General features: G+C 38.7%; 1 protein-coding gene across 3 annotated transcripts in view; it reads left to right on the top strand.

Annotated features, from left to right (window-relative positions):
• The window catches only part of LOC124556851 (methionine aminopeptidase 1D, mitochondrial), a 162,033-nt gene extending 155,894 nt beyond the window's left edge, over positions 1-6,139 (top strand). For 2 of the 3 annotated variants that reach the window (XM_047130871.1, XM_047130872.1), the window contains exon 6: positions 5,363-6,139. In XM_047130871.1, coding sequence (XP_046986827.1) covers positions 5,363-5,550 — 188 coding nt within the window. In that variant the 3' untranslated portion in view covers positions 5,551-6,139. The remainder of the gene's footprint in view (positions 1-5,362) is intronic. The other variant, XM_047130870.1, reaches the window with a different exon arrangement.
• Positions 6,140-17,946: the final 11,807 nt, after the last annotated feature.

Genomic DNA, 17,946 nt, shown 5'->3' with positions numbered 1-17,946 from the left:
TGGAAGATGGCCCAAATCCAGTGAGGGCACCATCCAAATGCACTAGCCCAGACTGGTGTGCCAGATTTGAACATCAAGAGAACCAGTGCCACTGGGGGACACCTGCCTGACAGCAAAAGGTTGAGCAACATCCATGTCTGATGCCTATGCAGGAGCTTGATGAGAAGCTCGGTCACGATTGGCATTGTTCTGTAACAGCTTAAAAGAAATGCGAGAGCCTCCTTGACCTGGAAATCTTGTACGTACTTTCACATCTGCATCTTAAATTTTCGGACGAGGCATGTTGCCTCACTTTCAGCTGCAAATGGAAGGGAGGTGCTGTGAGATGGTGAATGCTGTTGTATGCACAAACATCCTTGAAAGATTGTGCCATGAACTGAATGCCGTTGTCCAAAACCAGGATGCAAAACAAGCCTTCTATGGAGAAGATCTTCAACTGGGCCTTGACAGTTGTGTCTGCTGTCATGAATTACGTAAAGAAAATTAGAAAAACAGCAATTGCCAGTAACCAGAAGGTGTACAAAAATGACCAGCAATATCAATTTGCACTCTTCCCCAAGACGGAAAAAAAAAAGATACAAAGGGCCACTTGCTGACCCAAACACTTGTGGCAGGCCATGACAAGGTGTTCCACCTCCTGATTGATGCACAGCCAAAACACATGCTATAGAGCTTCTGGAACCACAATGCAAAGAGTAAACCCTTCTGTCAACAGAAGAATAACCCCATCTAAGAGGGAGAGGTGATGGCGCAACACATAAAGTTCCGAAGTGGGTCTGATGCCTGTCCCAGTGGATAGTTGAGTCATCCATGTCGTGTCATTTGTATGACCTGATGGAGCACCAGATCTGCCACCACAGCAAAGGTAGTACAGGAGCTGGTGATGGGGAGCCATCTGCCGTGCAGCACACCTCCATATCCAGTTGAAAGCAAAGCAGTTTCTCCTGGTTGAGTGAGGGGTCAGGGTCATGGTGAGATGAGACAGAGGGTTCATGTTTGCAAGTTGTGACATGGAACTAAAATGGGTCTCATAATTGTACCATCACAAGTACAGAGCTCACCACTGAAGATGATGAGTGGCTTTGTCGTGTAAGGACTCTGATGAGCTAAACAGAGAAACTATGGGCTTATGGTCGGTAACTAAGTGAAATTTTGGATGAACAGGTAGGTGAACAACTAGCAGCTGAGCCTGGGTCAACATAACCAACAATTGTTTCAGCATGGCTCTATGAGGAAACTGTTGTGCAGAAGTGACTGGAGTAAAGCCTCCATGGATGATCCAAATGGCAGAAAAACCACTGAATCTGAAACATGTCCGAATTCAACCCTCAATGTCATCACTTGTGTTCTAACCAGGAACACAGGAAAACATGCAGCCATAAAAGAGATGCAATTTATTTAGGCACAAAGTGACATGAACAAAAATAGCGCGCGCGCGCGGACCTGGTGATGGTGGGCAGTGACCAGGCTGCTGCTGGTGGTCACCTCAGGTTGTTGTGAGTATGCTTTTTGAATGTTTGCGCTCTCTACTCCCGCCAGGTTTATACACAGACTCCAGCCTAAACTCTTAGGCTGAAGGTTTTAGTGCATTGCTGTGTGTGGCTCATTCCTTTATCTGAAAAGCCAGCTACAACCATCTACTGTAGTATTTTAATATCATCACCATCATCATCATCATCATCAAGTTCTTTTCTTTATTTAAGGATATTTTCCAAGAACAATATTTTTTAGTTTGGTATAAGTTATGTTCTTTTTTCCCCTTTCAGTAAATTTAACCAGAGTTAATCCACGAGATTTTAATACGGGTGCTAAGAATCTTAATACAAACTGTCAAAATAATAATAATAATAATAATAATAATAATAATAATAATCCTCTAAAATGTATGTGCCTGAATACGATGTTTATTTAATCTAAGTTTACCTGTTGTAGTTATTCTTGTTCTTATAGTATCAGAGTAAAATTAATTTTGGATCTCCAAGGTAATTAATGTTGCTTTCTGTTGCAATTAAAACATCTCATGGATAGTCTCATCTATCTTACTGATATATTGTGTCTGGTCAGACAGTACTAAACCATCTCCACGTAGTAATTTTGTCCTCCAGACATCCATTACAAGTAACAGTACAAACCCTCCAGCATAGTGATGCACAAAGAAGGTGGACGAGGGAACATCTGGATAAAAACCTGGATCAGTGGCTTCAAGCTCTGTTAATTGGTGAATGCAAATTTTTTCTGATGCTAGAAAGTTGTGATAAAAGAACCCAGAGGCAGTCAGGTATCAATGACTCTCTTCAGGCATGCACATTCCCTCAAGTTCAGCAGGGAGGTGGGGTCAGTCATGTTTTGGGCAGGTATTATGTATAGATGTGAATGCCTCTCAGTGCCATCAAGGGCAGTTGGATGGCTGTGTAATATGAAAACCGGATCATCCAACTTATGGTCCAGCCCTACCATCAACATTTTAGCAAAGGGTTTGCCTTTCCAGGTAATACTGCATGAGCCCACCTCATGAACATCTTCCTTGAGGAGGCAGCAGAAATCTAGGAAATGGATTGGCCTGTGGTACCTGCTTGCAGGAACCCAATTGAGGACACATAGCACCAGGCCCAATTGAAAATTGCAGTGTATTATTGTTGGAACCTTACTCAAACGCTGGTCGACCTCAGAGTGGTTGTCATTGAATAGTAGTACGTGCTTTAGCAGCAACTGCCTGGCCACCTTCTGGATGGCATGACAAAAAGGTTCAAAGCATGTTACAGTAAACAGGATGGACTGACACAGTTTTAGGGTTAGATGTAAACATTCAGACAACAGAGTGATTTAATATTGATTGTTGTTTTGTTTTCATTTCACAGCAATGGTGATTTTTCTTAGTTTCTTGAGGCTTAGTCTTTCATTCCCTGCTCCGCCTGAATGTGAACCCACAAACATTCTCAGCTACATAGCTGGTGCAAAACATTTTTTGAATAGTTTAAAACTAATAGGGTTTGGAACTGACTCTAATATCAATATACTGTTACATACTAAAAGACCAACCATCCGATTCCTTAGCTGTCCACCTGCTGGGTACATAAGAGTAGACTGATTTAATTGATGCCATTTACCTGTGCATGCAAAACTCTTTCAAAAGAGAAACTATTAAAATGTCCCCAAAGCAGGTATCATTCAAAGACAACACATTTTATTCGACAGATTCTAGAAAATATTTAGTAAGCAGTTATAATAAGTTGCATGTACCAGTCTACAGCTGCATGGGCCTCTTACACGTAGGCTGAATTCTGTACAAGAAAGTAGAGTGGACATTAAAGAAATAACTTGCAAACCATCATACAGGGGAAGATGAGGAATTCTCCAGCAGGAGTAACATATTAGCAAATATCTGTGGAAGTCATTCTCCTCACAAATACCACTCACTTAAATGCTTCTAAAAATTAAATATTTTATTCATACCCTTTTAGAGGTGGGAGCTGAATTCTGTTCTGTCCAATGTTTACAGCACAGCCACTGAAAATGATGTTCAGTATGGCATGTTAGATGCCTACCACTCTGCCCCTGGTAATGGTCAACTTCACCATGACATTTTGCATCACGTTAATAATGGATTTACTGTGATTTCCTGGAATTGCTTGAGATAAATATTGGTATGGTTCCTTGAATAGGCCATGGCTGATTTCATTCCCCAAACAGATTATGCTTGATCTCTTATGAGCTCACCATTGACAGAACATTAAACCTTAATCTTCCTTTCTTTTTCTCAATAGATTATCCAAGGGAATCATAGTGTTGCTCTTAAAATTTTGTGGGTAGAACAGTTCCACATCATTGAGATAGTTACTTTTGTTAATTCTCTTAAAATCGAGGAAAGATCCTAATAGCCTAAGATGTTGTTGGAATACTGCTCTTTTCAGCAACAATTGATAGACCTGGGACCACACAATGAACTTCTGACTGATTTGGACTCATAGCTATGTGCATTGTGGACACTGCAGAAACTGTCTTCACCAAAGTACTTACATCACCACAGCCAATGAACTCTGGGCAATGAAAATAAAATGAGGTACATTTTATATCTTCTCTGACTCTATTTTTTCATGGGTGCTACAGTGGCCACAGGCAGCAGTGACTTGTTTCATAATGTAGTGGTCGGTGAAGGCGCCAGATCCACAAGTAATATGCTCTCTCTATCCGAGTATAGAGCATTATGAAGACAGAAGTGCATATCAGAGTTCTGTCCCATCAGCATTCAGTAACAGCAGGATTCCACAGTTCAGTCTCTTGCTTTCTTTATGTATTACTTCAATTATTTTCTATAGATATAAATGAGTTGATGTACAGGGTTAGCAGCAATCTGTAGCTGTTCTCTGGTGGCGCAGTGGTGTATGGGAACATGTCATCTTGAGTGACTGTAGGAGGATACAAGATGACATAGAAAAAATTTCAAGTTGGTGTGATGAATGGTCACTTGCTGTAAATGTAGAAAAATGTAAGTTAATGCAGGTGAGTAGGAAAAGAAATTTCTTAATGCTCACATACAGCATCTTCTTGATGCATTCATGTTGATTAAATATCTGGGCGTAACATTTCAGAGCGATATAAATTGAATAAGCACTTAAGGATGGTAATAGGGAATGTGAATGGTCAACTTTGGTTCATTGGGAAGATTTTATGATAGTGTGGTTAATCTGTAAAGGAGACCATGTATGTAACACTAGTGTGATCCACTCTTGAGTACTGCTAGAGTTCTTGGGATCTCCACCAGGTCAGATTAAAACAAGACATTGAAGTAATTCAGAGGCAGGCTGCTAGATTTGTTACTAGTAGGGTCGATCAACATGCTAGTATTATGGAGATGCTTCATGAACTCAAGTGGCAGTCCTTGGAGAGAAGATGACATTCTTTTTGCGGAACACTTTTGAGAAGATTTAGAGAACTGGCATTTGAAGCTGTCTGCAGAATGACTCTATAGCTGCCAGTGTAAATTTTGCGTAATGATCCTGAAGATAAGATAAGATAAGAGAAATTAAGGTTCGTAGGGAGGTGTATAGGCAGTCATTTTTCCCTCACTCCATTTGCTATCAGAACAGGAAAGAGAGTGACTGGTAGTGGTACAAGGTATCCTCTGCCATATATCATATGGTGGTTTGCTGAATATGTTTGTAGATATAGATTATGCTTGTGCTTGCAACCCTTGCTATTTCTATTTTCTATTATTGTTTTCTTTAGCAGCATAGTGCTGGTATTTGGATCCAGAAACTTTATGTTTTCAGTTTTTTATGTCTCTACTCATGTGTAACTTCCATTTTCAGACTTTTGTACAGTCCCTGTACATTCATTTGTTCATATTGTGATTGTTTTACAGGTAATGATTTTGGTGGAGTAATGCTTCCAGGAATGACATTTACAATTGAACCTGCACTTACAAATGGCTCTGTTGGAACATGTGTCCTAGAAGATGGTTGGACATGTGTATCAGTAGATCATGCACGATCTGCTCAATTTGAAGAAACTGTACTTATTAAAGTAGATGGAGTAGAAGTGCTGACATAATGTTTATGTGATCTCCATGCAGAATGGAAGACAAATGCACACATAGCAACTGCCAAACCAGTGTCAATGGATAGAAACCTCCAAAAACAGTATAATCTCATGTGTTGTAGTTATTTGTTCTCATTTTATTTTTACTGCATTGGTATCCCTTTGAGCAAAGATTTATGTCTTATTTTGTATTTCTTACACCAATCCCAAACTATCTCCTTGTCTTTCTGTTTTCCCAACTGCCTTTTCCTCTCAGGAAAGGATCTGCCAGTTCCAGTAACTTGAAATTTCATATATTATTCCATTTGTATTACTTTTGAAACTGCTATGGTTGTACCTACCATGATAGTTTTGTGAAGAGTAAATGTTGGTTTTATTCTGCAATGTTCATCAAAGGTTTTTTAAATTTCATTCTGAGTTATGTGACCTGTGATTCACAAATGTAATGTATCTTAATAGTTGCCTGAACAAAATAAATTCATTTTGGTATGTAGATGAAGTCTGTAAAATAATGAATACTTCACCCAATGAATTCATCTTACATTCATGTACTTAATTATAAATTGTGAATTCAGTTTGAATTTCTAATTTTGACAGCCATGTAATACATGAATAAATTAATTCACACACTAAAATATCTTCCTATGTATGCAAGAACCTTGTTTATCCTGCTCTCAGTAATCCGGATTTCTGGTTGATGAAAATGTAATGTATACTGTTGATATGGTATGGTATATGTACAATTGTTAGTTAGTTAGTTTCATGTTCCATGGATAATTTTGCATGATACACGATAATGAAGTGGGATGAGTCATTTTAGATTCAAAAATTAATTTGTAAGTATGGTTACATGCTCAACATTTCTAAACAGCTTCTTTTTTATATCTTTTATACAGGTGTGAGTTAGTAATCCCTACCCACCACATTTCACATGTTACTATACAAATTCTTCCACAGAATAGGAGTTGCCAAGAAGAAACTTTCTCAGTTTGTTTTCAAAATTTTTTGCTGTCTGTCAGACATTTTATATCACTCGTTAAGTGATCAAAAATTTTTGTTGCAACATTGTGCACCCTTTTTGTGCTAATGACAACCTTAATGTGGAGTAATGAATCTCATTCTTCCTTCTGGTACTGTAATTTTGTAAATCATTGTTCATTTTGTACTGTAGTGGATTATTTACAACAAACGTGATGAGGGAATAAATACACTGTGAAGCAGTTGTCAGAGTGCCCTACTCCTTAAACAGATGTCTACAAGATGATTGTGGGTGCACACCAAATATAATTCTTATGGTACATTTCTTAGCAGTGAAGACTTTCTTTCTTAATGATGAGTTACCCCGGAATGTTATTCCATATGGCATTATTGACTGAAAATATGCAAAATATGTCAGCTGTTATGTTACTCCTGCAGGAAGCATAGAGATCTCTGGTCCCACCTTTCGAGCTACCATTACTATGGTCAGTGTGGATCTGTTCCTTAGAAAGTTAAGAAGGTGTAGCAGTATAGTTCTTTTGTTCCCATTTTTGAGTTTGTGAGAGTGAAATGGCATCAAAGTGAAAGAAAGCTGTTGCTTTGATGGACAAAAAGTTTGAAACACTAAAAAGAACAGAAAAAAAGCAGAATTACTGAAGAACATATCTGTAGTGTAGGGACATCAAATTTGTCAAACTGAAAGAAAATCCTAAAAGTAATTGAAAAGTTTTGCTTCAAAATGAATAAGACAGTTTGCAGAACTGCAGTACAATAAAGAAAGCAAGAAATGAAACACTCACTGAATCGTTATTCATTCAATTATGTGGGAAAAGAGCATGGTTTTCCGATATCAGCTCCAGTTCAGCAGGAAAAGGTGCTGAACTTGAACAGCAAACTAGCCAGTGGTGATCTTAACTTCACAGCCAGCCATGGTTGGTTGGAAAGATGGAATTCTTGTCAGAGCATGCACCAGCTTTCAGTGATGGATGAAAGTTTTTTGGGGGATACGGTGGCTGCAAACCACATTCAAAATGCAGATGGATATGGACTTTATTGCATGCTACCTAGTAAGACACTGATTTTCATATTAGACAACTCAGCAAGGAGTTACAAGAGGTGTAAGATTGAGTTACAATTATGGCCTGTAGCAATGCATCCAGAAGACAGAAATTCCATCTCCTGTTCATATGAAAATCAAAACATATGCATGCATTGAAACATGTTAATAAGTCCTGTTTGCCAGTTGTTTACAAAATGCAAATTAATACCTGGATGTACAGTGGCATTCTCAAAAACTAGTTTCATAATGGCTTTGTGCCAACTGTGAGAAGATATTTGGAAGAAGAGGAGCTCCAGCTGAATGCCATATTGTTTACTGACAATATACCATCACATCTGGGAATGGAGCAGCTCATCAGTGGTGACACCAGAATGATGGATGGGTCAGGGTGTGTTGGAGGCAAACAAACATGTACACAGAAGACAGTTACTGGGTGAATTAATTGAAGAAGAGGGAGAAGTTGGTGTGATTTCTTTATTTAAATTAAAATATCAAATGTGATATTTATGGTTGTATCTTCTTGGGAACCAGTTACTGCATTATTGGTTCTGAAGTCATGGAAAGCTGTATGGCCTACTGTTTGTGATACCACCACTGAAGTTTGTGAAGCTATCAACTCCTTTGAATTCCTTGAAATGTTTGCAAACATTCTTGGTTGTTCAGATGTAGATGATAGTAATGTAAATGCTTGGTTGCAGAATGACTCTGATGCTGGTTACAATATGACGACCAATGACAAAATGTGTTTTGCTATCTGTCGTACTACTGAGAACTGCAGTGATGGTGAAGTGGACAATGAAAGGGGAAGATATATTGCCTCTTGTGAAGGCAATGGCATAGCTGGTAAAACTGATGGTTTACCTGGAATATCAAGAGGAAACAACTCCAGCTGAACTGATGTTAGTGAAATGTCTATGCAGTCATGCTGCTCTCAAATGCCACACAAGTTTGAAACAAGAGAAACTTATACACCATTTCTTGTTAGTGCCAGCACAAAAGGTTTTTCTATTTAATACATATTAGAGTTTTTGGATTTAGAAGAATATTTACAGACTATCCAGATTTTTGGTAGCTCATATTACATCCATTCCCACTTAGTCCAGATAAAAGAGGTTCTTGTATAGTGATTACAAACGAAAGCACAAGAGATATTGCCCGAGAGTCACTCTGTTACTGATGTATGGCGTGACTGTGTAGACACAGCATAAATATGACAGGATCCCAAATCCTGGATCTGGCCCTTCCTTTTACGTTTCATCACACATGGTAAACACACACAAAACAATGGCAACAAAATAATGCACATTTCGTACATACCACTAACCAAAGACTATGTGATTCTCTTGCATAAGATATGATTCAGCTTCACATATTCAGTTATTATTATCAGAGACATCAGGTTAGAGTAAGTAAACTTCATATGACGTGGCATTCAACTGAACCTTTTGAAGGCAGCACTTGATCATTGCAACTGGTTTCACAGATAAATAAATATAACAACATACTAGGAAGGTCTTCCATAATGCAGTGGTAAAATTACAGTTCAAGATGCAAAAGATCATGAGTTCGAATGCTGTCGGGTGAGAATATTTTTATTTTTAAATCTTTATCAAAAAGAGTCCATTATTATTATCAATTAATTGGTTTCAATGTATTTTTTTTTATTTTTTATTTTTTGTACATCATTTTCATCATCAAGTTTTTATTTGCTCTTATTTTTCTTCCTATCATTATTTTTTTTGTTTGGAATCTGCTTGTGTCACCTATAACCTGTAAATGAATTCCAACCAGGAATGCTCATCAGTCGGTATCACACCAGCTCGCATAGCAAAAGCGAGCTTTTGCAGTCCGTTTTTAGTGCTGAAACTGATTTTTTTTTTCTGTCTTGAGTTTCTGGTATAGGTCAGTATTAATCGCTGTGAGCAAAGCAAGCATCATTAATAGTTAGTTCTGCTGCAGGTTATTAACCAGTTCTCTTGGATACAATGCACATCAAGAGGTTGTGTTTGGGTTAGTACACGAGAGTAAATTCAGGGCTACAAAATGCATTGTCTGCTGCAGTTCAGTCATTGGGAATTTAAAATCAGTTGTGGACAGAGCATCACGCATTCTCGCCTGATGGCAGCAGCTTCCAACACTGTTCCACGTTACACAAACAGCATTCCAGCACTTGCGAAGTGGTCCATCATGTTTGTATGCCACCTCTAACCAAGCAGTAGAGAAGTGTATCTTGTACTTCTGTCACAGAACCCACGCAGGTGGACAATATGTGGAAATTATTGTCTCTGTACAATGGTTAAATTCTGTTGATGCTCCAGATCTCTTGCTAAAATGGTCCTTTGATCCGTGAATTACAAGCTTCATATTTTAAGTAGTGCATTGCTGTTATTATTCAGTACTCATTGTAAAAATAGTAAATGATGAAAAGCATGGTAAAATAATGAACCAAGTTGATCATAATTTAAGAGTTAAAATGGGTTATATTGCTCAACATAAGTGAAGTTGTTGTGCTAAAATTCTCTGAAATCCAGTAATGCTAGACCATTTTAAAAATGATGGAAGTTCCTTCCATCTCTAATAACCTCAATGTTCACTGGACATTAAACACAATCTTCCTTCCTTCCTTGAAACTTGCTTTGAAGTTTTTAAGCACTCACTATGCTTGTCAAGTTTTACTATAGTTAACTAATACTTTCTTTATTGAACTATTTCTGCCATTTCACTATAAACATGATAAAAATGTGGGATATTATTATTATTATTATTATTGTTATTATTATTATTATTATTATTATTCTAGGGTTCACCTGTTTCACAAAACACTTTTTTATAATTTTGTTCCTCATCAAATTTAATAGTCATTTCCTTTGCTAGGACAGGTGGAACCCAGTCTTATAATTTCTCTGAAAACACATCTGCTTTAGAGAATGAAGAGTCAGATGATGAATATGAGACATTGTTGCTATGGATCCTGTATTTGAATGATTACTATTTGTTATTGATTTACAATGATGGATCATACATAAACTAAAATTTTCATACAGTATTTCACATATTGGCCACTACAAGAAGTGGTGTGAATCAAATGCCTTCCCATTGATTATCTGGTGAACCAAAGCCACTATCAGAAGCACATTGACAGACAAAAGGTTTGGTGTGAATACAAAATAATTAGTCTTACTTGTATGTGTATCAGTAGGGGAAACAGCATTTACATCCACTTCAAAAATTTTGTAATTGTTAATTAAGATTCATTCATCACGTAATTCAATCTCCTGAAGAGATGACCAAAGAAGGCAGTGAACCTTCCAAAATTTTCTGACGGCTCCATTCACTCAGTCACTGTAAGATAACAACCCCTTTGAAGATATGAGTATATTATTGACATAAATAATAATAATAATAATAATCGGTAAGGGTAATTTATTATGCACTTTATCCCTGATATGTATCAGATACATTATTTCAGACAGAAACGTTGATTCTAACAGTGCATGATAAATGCAGAGTCATAAATCTAAAATAAATTCAGCAACTGAAATTGATATATGATTGCTGAAGCCATGTAAAAGGTAAAACCTCAAATGTGAACCTCAGCCACAGGAGATGATATACATGGTGATTTTCTTGTCTTCTTACCAAGGAGCAAAACTATATTGATCAGGAGATTTGCATAACACTTTTTACTGATTGTGAAAAGGAAGAAGATGATTTATTGCACCGTATTCCAACTTGATGAAATATACATCAGTTTCAGAACTTCAGTGGCTGTCTTTCACATGAGGTGACCAACTGAAACCACATCACTCATGTCTAGCCAGTTAAATATGAGGGCCTGGCAACAGTAGTCAGGCCACAGATGCTCATGTCCCAGAGATATTTAGTTCCTAGGCAGAAAAGAACTTCATAAGAAGTTCTTGCAACTGATCAGGGAATGGAAACCTAGGTCATATGCTCAGAATGTGCTGAGATTTTGATGCACCCACTGAAAATGATGCTGTTGCAGTGTCTTTGAAAGCTAATCAAAGCAAGGTCCAGAGTCCTCCATTAGTCAAGACTGGAATTACTGTCATGACTAAGTTGGTCCTTCAACAGGTGATTTTTCATTACCTCTTTCGCAGCTGAGTCCCAAAAAGAGGCAGTCGATGCCAGAATTTTGATGCTGTCACACAGCACTGTTGATGCAGTGCTCTCCTACAGCTGATTTATGAAGCTGTAAGAGCTCTAAGTGTCATCAAGGTTCCGTGCATCTTTTATGAGTTGTTCATAATGTCTGCCTTGTGTATGAGAAGCCACACTCAAATGGGATCTTGTAAACCTCAGCCCTATGGGCCATGAAATTATCCTTTATGTTGCTAAGAAGAACTGCCATCTTCAACAGAGGGTAAAGATCACATTGGTTTTGCGCTTTTTGAGGACCTGGCACATCTTTGAGGAAAGACTTCCTACGTATGGCAGGAGAGTCATAGATGTAAACCTCTGTGCTTTATCTTGCTCATTGTCAACCGACTGACATGTTCCACATCATTCTGTAGTTACCTTAGGCTTTAGTAGTAAATCTTGTGTATCTTAAGACTCATACATGGAGAACACCCTGTTTCTTCAGAAGCTGTTGTTGAAGATAGCCAGAAGATGTACGACCAAATTACCAGTGGAAGAAACAGTTTGTACAGCTGCACACATGACATTTAATGGATCAGTCAATGAATCAAGAATTCTCCAGCATTAAATTGCTGAGCGATTTGCTGCACTGTGGCCTATTTCTATGCTGTTACAATCCACAATAATCAGTGGTGATCCCTGTAATAAACATATTTTTGCTCCTGGCAGTTTACTCTCACAGCACCAGTGTGAGGTACTCACAGGTCACCTTTGAAACAGTGGCATGTGAAAAGCTGAGTGCTTCAGTGACATAGTAGGTGGATTATCCCATGTGTGACTACAATTAAATAAAATTATATATTTAGTTTGCCAATTCTACACTTGACTGTCACACTTGAGGTATCAACTACCGCCAGTTGACCACACTTTGAAATATGCACGGTGCTAGCATCAGACCACTTCCCACAACTACGGCCATGGCCAAGGGGCACTGCTTTGATACTGTTACCCACCGCTCTGGGGTCCAGCAGTGGGTGTATTTAAGTTGTGAAATCGGCTACTTTTGTGCTCACTTCTTACTTGTTCATGTACTTGCTTTTCACTGTTCTCATGTACTTGTTGGCCAAGGCTTATGGACTTTGTAATTGTCATTCATAATGTGAACCCTAACTGGATAACTCAGAACTTGTGTATTTGCCTGAACAAGGAAATGGGACAGTCAATTGCTACCACAAATATTCTCATTCATTCTGTACTTTATGCTACTAGTACTTTGAATAGAAGATAATTCTCTTTGTTTATGTTAATAGTGTAATGTGCTCATGCTCCCATCAACCAGCTCAGATCCCACATGTGCATAAGATGGTCTGATGAGTCAGATGATACCTGGCTTAAATGATATGCAAATATGTTTCACCTATTTTTTTATGCTGGTGGTATTCCTCATCAAGTTTTCAACCACCACATGGGTTATTTTGTGCCAGCTATGGTGGGCTGTTAGTTCTCATGTGTCTGTGTCTGTTGGGCTGTTGTTAGTCATTTTCATCGTATACTTTTGAGATGGTCCTTGTAACATTTCATAGAACTCTATGGCATCTTGAACAGAAATACGGTTCACTGTAAAGTAACTGACAAGGAAGCTGTGTGGACAAGGCTGCAATGGTGGCAGTTGTGGATGTGGAAACACAATGAACAACATATAGAAAATGAGAATATGCACCAACAATCAACAGCCAATAAGCATTGATAAAGGGGCCAGAGAAATCCACATGTATACTGTCCCAGGCACGTGACAATGTCAGCCAAGGAAACTGTGACACCAGGGGAGCTGCTTATTGTATCGCACAATGTGAAGTGGAGACAACCAGGGGGTTGCATCACCATCCAAGCTGGGACAAAACACATGTTGATGGGCTAACACTTTTGTGCATGATACACCCCAATGAATTGCGTATATTGCTGAATGAAGCACTGAGGAACTCACTATCACTACTTGAGGTGCTATGAGATCCATGTCTAAAAGCAGAACACCATCCCCAACAGAGAATCAGTGTCAAAAGATGTAATACTTATGGAGAGGGTCAGACACATGAGAAGGTGGTGAATAAAGCCAACCATACTTTCCAAATGTTATGACCTTTCGCAAAACAGGATCTGGAGCTACAAACTTCACAATCCATGTGCTAGTTACAGGAAAACCATCAAGTATCTGCTGTGTGTTGCCATCAACATGGAAACAAAGCAATTCCTCTGAATCAAATCTTGGATCTGGACTGGCTGGCAGGTGGAACAAAGCATCAGCGTTGGGCAAAAATGAATCTCATAGTTGTAATGCAAAAGGAAAAGAGCCCAACATTGAATGTGATATGCCACTTTGTCTGGTAATGATGCAGAAGAACTGAATAAGGAAGCCAATGTTTTGTGATCGGCAACCAGATGGAATTTAGTACCATAGAGAAAAAAATGGAATTTATTCACAGCTTATAAAATGGCCAAAGCTTCCTTTTCTATCTCAGACTACCTAGTTTGAGCATGGGTCAGTGTTTTTATGGCAGAAACTCTAGGTCACTCGGAGCCATTGGGATATCTGTGAGCTAGCACTGCCCCCAACCTGTACTGTGAAGCATCCATTGCAAGGGCCAAGTGGAGGACTGGTTAGTACATCACTAAGCAGGGCGCAGACTGCATATGGTCTTAAGGCTGGAAAACATGTTTTCATAACCCAGCGACTACCAAAACTGAGTCCCTTTATGTAATGGCTGCACAACTGTCGCTGCCCCAGGCAAAAATTTATGGTAGTAGGTGACTTTGCCCAGAAAAACCTGAAGTTCTTTGACTGATTTAGGGCACTGAAGCAACACAATAGCAAAAGCATGTTGATGCAGGGGTTTGAGACCCTCACGAGAAACTTAAGATCCAAGATAAATGATAGAAGGTTGAAAAAATTGACAATTGTTTAACTTATACTTCAACCCGGCTGCTTGGAGGACACAAAAAAACAGTACAGAGACTTTGTAGATGTTCCTTAGGGGAAGCACTGGAAACTACAATGTAATCCAAATAATTTGCACACTCCAGCACAGACCCTGTAAATTGTTCCAAAAAATGTTGAAAAATAATAGCAGTGCTAGTGACTCCAAAAGGCAACCATACTGGTACAGTCCAAAAGGTGTATTAGCACAATTTCAGTATCATCACCTCTCATCAAATTTTTAGTTTTCCTTGTACTTGAGCACAAAAGTTTTGTAGTCATTTTATACATATCTTCAGTACTGCTGATCCACTTTATTAATGGCATCAGCAGTCTGGCATTAATGATGGCTGTTAGTGTAGCACACAGAGAAGCATTTATGATACAGTGTTCAAAATAGCTATGGTGTCAGTGAATGTATCCTGATACATCACATGGAGAACGTTGTTTCTTGAGAGTTATGGCTAAATAGACTGAACAGAGTGTGACATTTCAAACAAAACAACATTTTGAACATGTAAATCATCCTGATAAGTTAGGAAAAAAAAAACTGTTTAGAAATGTTTTACACCAACCCTCATGCCTTGCACATATTGAGGGTTTGTTTTTAAATATGAAACCTTGTTCTCAACACTCTTTTGGCCGTAGTATATCTCTACATACAGCCACCTCTCTAATGGAGATATCAACATGCCTCAAAGAGTCATTTCAAGTGAACTCCATATGTAAATTGTCACTTTATGGGAAGAAGGGTTGTCAGCATGGAATGCTTCCCACCAAATTGATATTCACCATAGAAATATCATTCGAGCATTGAACTGCTATTGTGATGCACATAGTGGTTGGCCAGAGTCAGAAACATAAGCTGTTGACAGCTGCATACAAATTATATCTCCGGGTATTCTGAGGTGAGTACAACAAAGCTGCACATTGCCTTTTTTGTAGGTACTGGGAAGGCTGCAACAACTGAGACATTGTACAATCATCTCCATAGGATCAATTTGGCCTCTAGGCACCAATTGTGAACAGGAGTACATATCCCAGCATTATGGTGTGCAAAGAAGATAGTCAAGGGAACACCTGGAGTGGAACCTGGATTGATGGCACCCAATGCCCTTCCTCAATGAGGGTAGAATTTGTCTGATGCTTGATGATCATCACAGAATGGTGTGGAGGTGGACAGGTATCAAAACACATCTCTGGCATGCAGTCCCAATGGTTCAGCATGTAGACGAGTCAGTCATGTTTTAGGTGAGTACCATGTATGAAAGTCAAAATCCTATCCTCTTAGTCATGGGTAATTTGGGGGCTGCGTAGTATTGGGACAGGATACTCTAACCTATTGTCTAGTCTGATTGTCAACATTTTGGCAATAAGTTTGTCTTTTGGGATGATCATAACCGAACACAGCATATCTGTCTTGTGATCACCTTCCTCCACCAGGCAGCAGAAATCGAGCAAATGAAAAAACCTTTGGTATATACTGACATGAACCCACATGAGCATGCTTGGGACCAGCTGAAACTTGCAGTGCATCATCATGGGAATCCTCATTTTTTGCAAATTGTTTTTATGTCATAGTAAAGATCTTTTATGATTTATTCCCTTTCTCCCTGTTTCTGTTGAATCTCAGCCCACGTGATTTCAGAGATATGCAGGTAGTGCAAAACTTTTTCTGAGTAGTTTTTGTATAGAATGATTTCTCTTAATACTATGTAACACCTCAGTGAGCCCTAATCGTACCTGCAGCTCAAAGTTGTATGGACTGTATAGGACTGTCCATCTGCGCTGGATGAGTGTACAACCATTTTCTCACAACAAACCATGCAGGTTTAGCAAACTGCATCAGTGATGTCTCTAATGTTATGTTTAGTGCAGTGTTCCAGGAAGTCAAAGTGACTAAAAAAAGATTTCAAGTCTGAGGACTTTATGCATCAGACAAATGGCCTGATTGTTTCTCAATATTCATCATGTCATAAAGTCAACTCTAGGCCACTCAACACAAACATTGTGATTGCGGGAAACTGGGCTTATAATGCTATGCACTATGTTAAGGTGACAGAATAACACAAAAAACTAGTTGTCTAGCACATTGATGCAACTGTTCTGATTGAAAATACATTGCTCATTCACAAAAGAACTTATTTTTCTGATTAAAACATTTTATCACTCAAATGGCCCCTTCAACCGCATAAATGAGTTATGTATTGATGTTGCTCTAATGACATTGACAATTTTGACTGCAATGGACATGGGATAATTGAAATGGAAACGTGGATCCTATTCAAGAATGCTGACATTTTTGCATCTGACTTGCCATGTTATATGCAGAATCCTCATCAGCCATCACTGGTGATATTGTTCCAGCTTTTTAAGATGCTGTTTGTACCATGTCCAGGATTAAGATCGATAAAGCAGGGTGGGAATTAGAACTTACTTTCATACAAAGATCATTGTTGCAATATTGACATAATCACCATTGAATACTCAAGCTCTTAGTAAAGCAAAAGCTACTCCAGTGTGGTTAAGTCTGTATTTAGTTTGCTGAAATATATTTGCACTTGATGAGAGGATGATACCAAGGTGAGGAAAGGTCTTAACTACTGGGGGACTCAATTTGTTGAGGGTAAGATTAATATTTCTTTGACTTTCCTGCCGTGCTAGTTGATGAAGGGTCTGTGTTTTATTGGTGTTCAGTTTGAGACCAATCTTTCTGTATGTCATGGAGAAGTATGTCAGTTCTTCAGACTGAGCTACAACTGTGTTATTATCGCTATACTGTAACGCAACTAATGTTGCAGAAAATGTTAGAGGCCTTACTTCTAGACAACTCAAACTAAACAGTTTCCCATAAATCCTGTAACTTAATTGAACACCTGGTGGAAGACCTTCTTTGGCTAACTGCATGATAGCTGCAACATACAAGGAAAATAATGTGGGGGAAATTGCACACCCTTGCTTAACACCGGTATTGATATGGAATGGCTCACCAACAGACTTAATACCAATTTGTTTATTTATCATATCATGACAGAAGAAATACTACACACACACACACACACACACACACACCCACACACCCACACACGCACACACACACACACACACACACACACAATTCATAATGTAATAGGTCTGTAGCTTCCTCAAATTGTGAAGGTCTTCCATTGTCCCTTTGAATGCTCAGAGGGAACTTTCAGATGTTATGTGATGTACTGTTGGCTGTTTTTCACTGTAGCAACATCCATGGGAGGACTTCCATTCCCATTGGTGTAGCAATATTCCAAATCTGTCCTGG

The sequence above is a fragment of the Schistocerca americana genome, chromosome X (genome assembly GCF_021461395.2).
Source record: "Schistocerca americana isolate TAMUIC-IGC-003095 chromosome X, iqSchAmer2.1, whole genome shotgun sequence".
Lineage (NCBI taxonomy): Eukaryota > Metazoa > Arthropoda > Insecta > Orthoptera > Acrididae > Schistocerca > Schistocerca americana.
Note: the sequence above shows the minus strand (reverse complement) of the source record. Positions and strands in the feature narration are given on the sequence as shown.